This window comes from Gymnoscopelus microlampas, assembly GCF_963454915.1.
Source record: "Gymnoscopelus microlampas genome assembly, chromosome: 4".
Classification (NCBI taxonomy): Eukaryota; Metazoa; Chordata; class Actinopteri; order Myctophiformes; family Myctophidae; genus Gymnoscopelus; species Gymnoscopelus microlampas.
The window spans coordinates 4166472-4168639 of record NC_139941.1 but is presented as its reverse complement, the minus strand read 5'-3'; the positions used below and the strand labels follow the sequence as shown (position 1 = coordinate 4168639).

The 2168-nt window shown below is 45.0% G+C and overlaps 1 protein-coding gene across 1 annotated transcript; it reads left to right on the top strand.

Annotated features, from left to right (window-relative positions):
- Nucleotides 1–636: 636 nt before the first annotated feature.
- On the top strand, nt 637–1575 carry LOC311043393 (GPN-loop GTPase 2-like; the record flags this gene model as incomplete). Its single annotated transcript, XM_084054619.1, has 1 exon — nt 637–1575. One exon carries the CDS (start codon nt 637–639, stop codon nt 1573–1575), a length of 939 nt encoding a protein of 312 aa, XP_083910745.1.
- Between the last annotated feature and the right edge of the window lie 593 nt (nt 1576–2168).

Below are 2168 nucleotides of genomic sequence, written 5' to 3'. Positions count from 1 at the left end.
ACATGGGCATAGACACGTCATGTGAAGTCCGACTTATTCCGGGTCTGGCAGAACCAGGTCTCCTGGTCTTGTTCTCATACCTCCCTAACTCTTCTACCCTGCCATGCTACTGTGAGCAATTATGTTCATCTATGGACATCTATGACATCATATGACGTACAGTATGAAGTCCTCTGATGCAAATATTAATGTCCAAATATGGACATTTACATCATGGAAAGTATTTAAAAAAAACTCATGAGTTTCCTGTCAGTTTGTTGAAGAATAATTGTTGAGTATATTCTAATTGCCCACATAGCAACAGTCTAAACTGAATCCCAGTTATGCAATCCTTTGCATCACAAACTCACCTGAAGATTACTTCCGTGTTTCAAAGAAAACGTTGTTCTGGGAAAGGGTTTGCTACATGTTCGATCGTCCATTATGTTTAGCAGTGGAGAGACAGATAAACATCCACAGTAAAGATTGAACCATAAGGATCATTTCTTTACACTCAGGTTATATTACTATATTCAGGATTTAGATTTTTGTGATGTCATGATTAGTTCTGTGCTTATGTGACTACTACCTCACTAACTCTTTCTACCTGTACTTTTAATACATCTTGTCGTCAGGTGTGAAAGCTTCCCCGCCATCATGTCTATTCAGCCCTCAAACCAGACATTACGTTTTGGCCAGGTGGTTATTGGGCCCCCGGGGTCGGGTAAGACCACGTACTGCCAGGGAATGCAGCAGGTGTTGGGTTACCTGGGACGTAAGGTGGTTGTGGTGAACATGGACCCTGCCAACGACAGGCTTCCCTATCCCTGTGGTGTGGATATCTCAGATCTGGTCACCCTGGACGATGTGATGGAGGGCTTGAAGCTGGGGCCCAATGGTGGACTGCTCTACTGTATGGAGTATCTGGAGACAAACCTGGACTGGTTGGAGAAGAAGCTGAATCAGCATAAAGACTGTTACGTCCTGTTTGACTGTCCCGGGCAGGTGGAGCTCTACACTCACCAGAACTCGGTGAAGAACATCTTCTCCCAGCTGGCCAAGTGGAACTTCAGGTTGGCTGCGGTCCACCTGGTGGATTCTCATTACTGCGCTGACCCGGCCAAGTTCATCTCGGTGCTCTGCACCTCTCTGTCCACCATGCTGCATGTAGAGCTGCCCCATGTCAACGTTCTCTCCAAGATGGACCTTATTGAGCAGTACGGCAAACTGGCCTTCAACCTGGACTTCTACACAGAGGTCATGGACCTGACCTATCTTCTGGACCACCTGGCTGCAGACCCCTTCTTTAAGAAGTTCCACCATCTAAACGAGAAGTTGGTGGAGATTGTGCAAGACTACAGCCTTGTGTCTTTTGTCCCTCTCAATGTGGAGGATAAGGAGAGCATGACGCGGGTGTTACGGACAGTGGACAAAGCTAATGGCTACTGCTTTGGAGACCTGGAGGAGAGGAACCTGCAGGCCATGATGTCAGCCGCTGTCGGGGCAGACTTCCAGTTCAGCTCAACACTGGGACTGCACGAGAGATATGTTGAAACCAATGACAAGACAGTGGAGGAGGAAATGATAGACCTGTGAATTACTGGACCCAAATTAATGGACAGAGGTAACGTCCCTCTCCTGCCCTTAAGCCCTTTATACTTCCCTGATGACAACGAATAGTGAAGATAGCCTATCTGCAGATCAGTATTTTCACTATTTTTAAAAAACATTTGTGACAATATGACATGCCCAAAATAGGGATGTTTCACAATGATGTTACATGTGGGAGTTAGCTATAGCTATGATATCACATTGAGAATAAATTGAATCTTGTTCGTGTCAGATCCTGTGTCTAGGTGAGACGTGACCTTTAAGATATAACAGCTCACTGATGAATAGTGAGGCCCACCACATTGGTGTGTATCTGTGTGTGCACTAGACACGTGCTTTGCTGCTGTTATTTTGTCTATAGCAGTGGCTCTCAACCTGTGGGTCCCCACATGATCTTGGGGGGGGGCCCAGATGACAGTGAAGTGACAATATAAGGTCTTTTAAGACCTTTTTAATACCTCAAAAAAAGAGAGAGAAGAAAAAGATCATTACTGCATGAAAAGTAATCAACAAACTATACAAAAACTGGTCAAACATTGGCCAAACTGTCAAATAATATAAGAAAGAGGCAAACATTT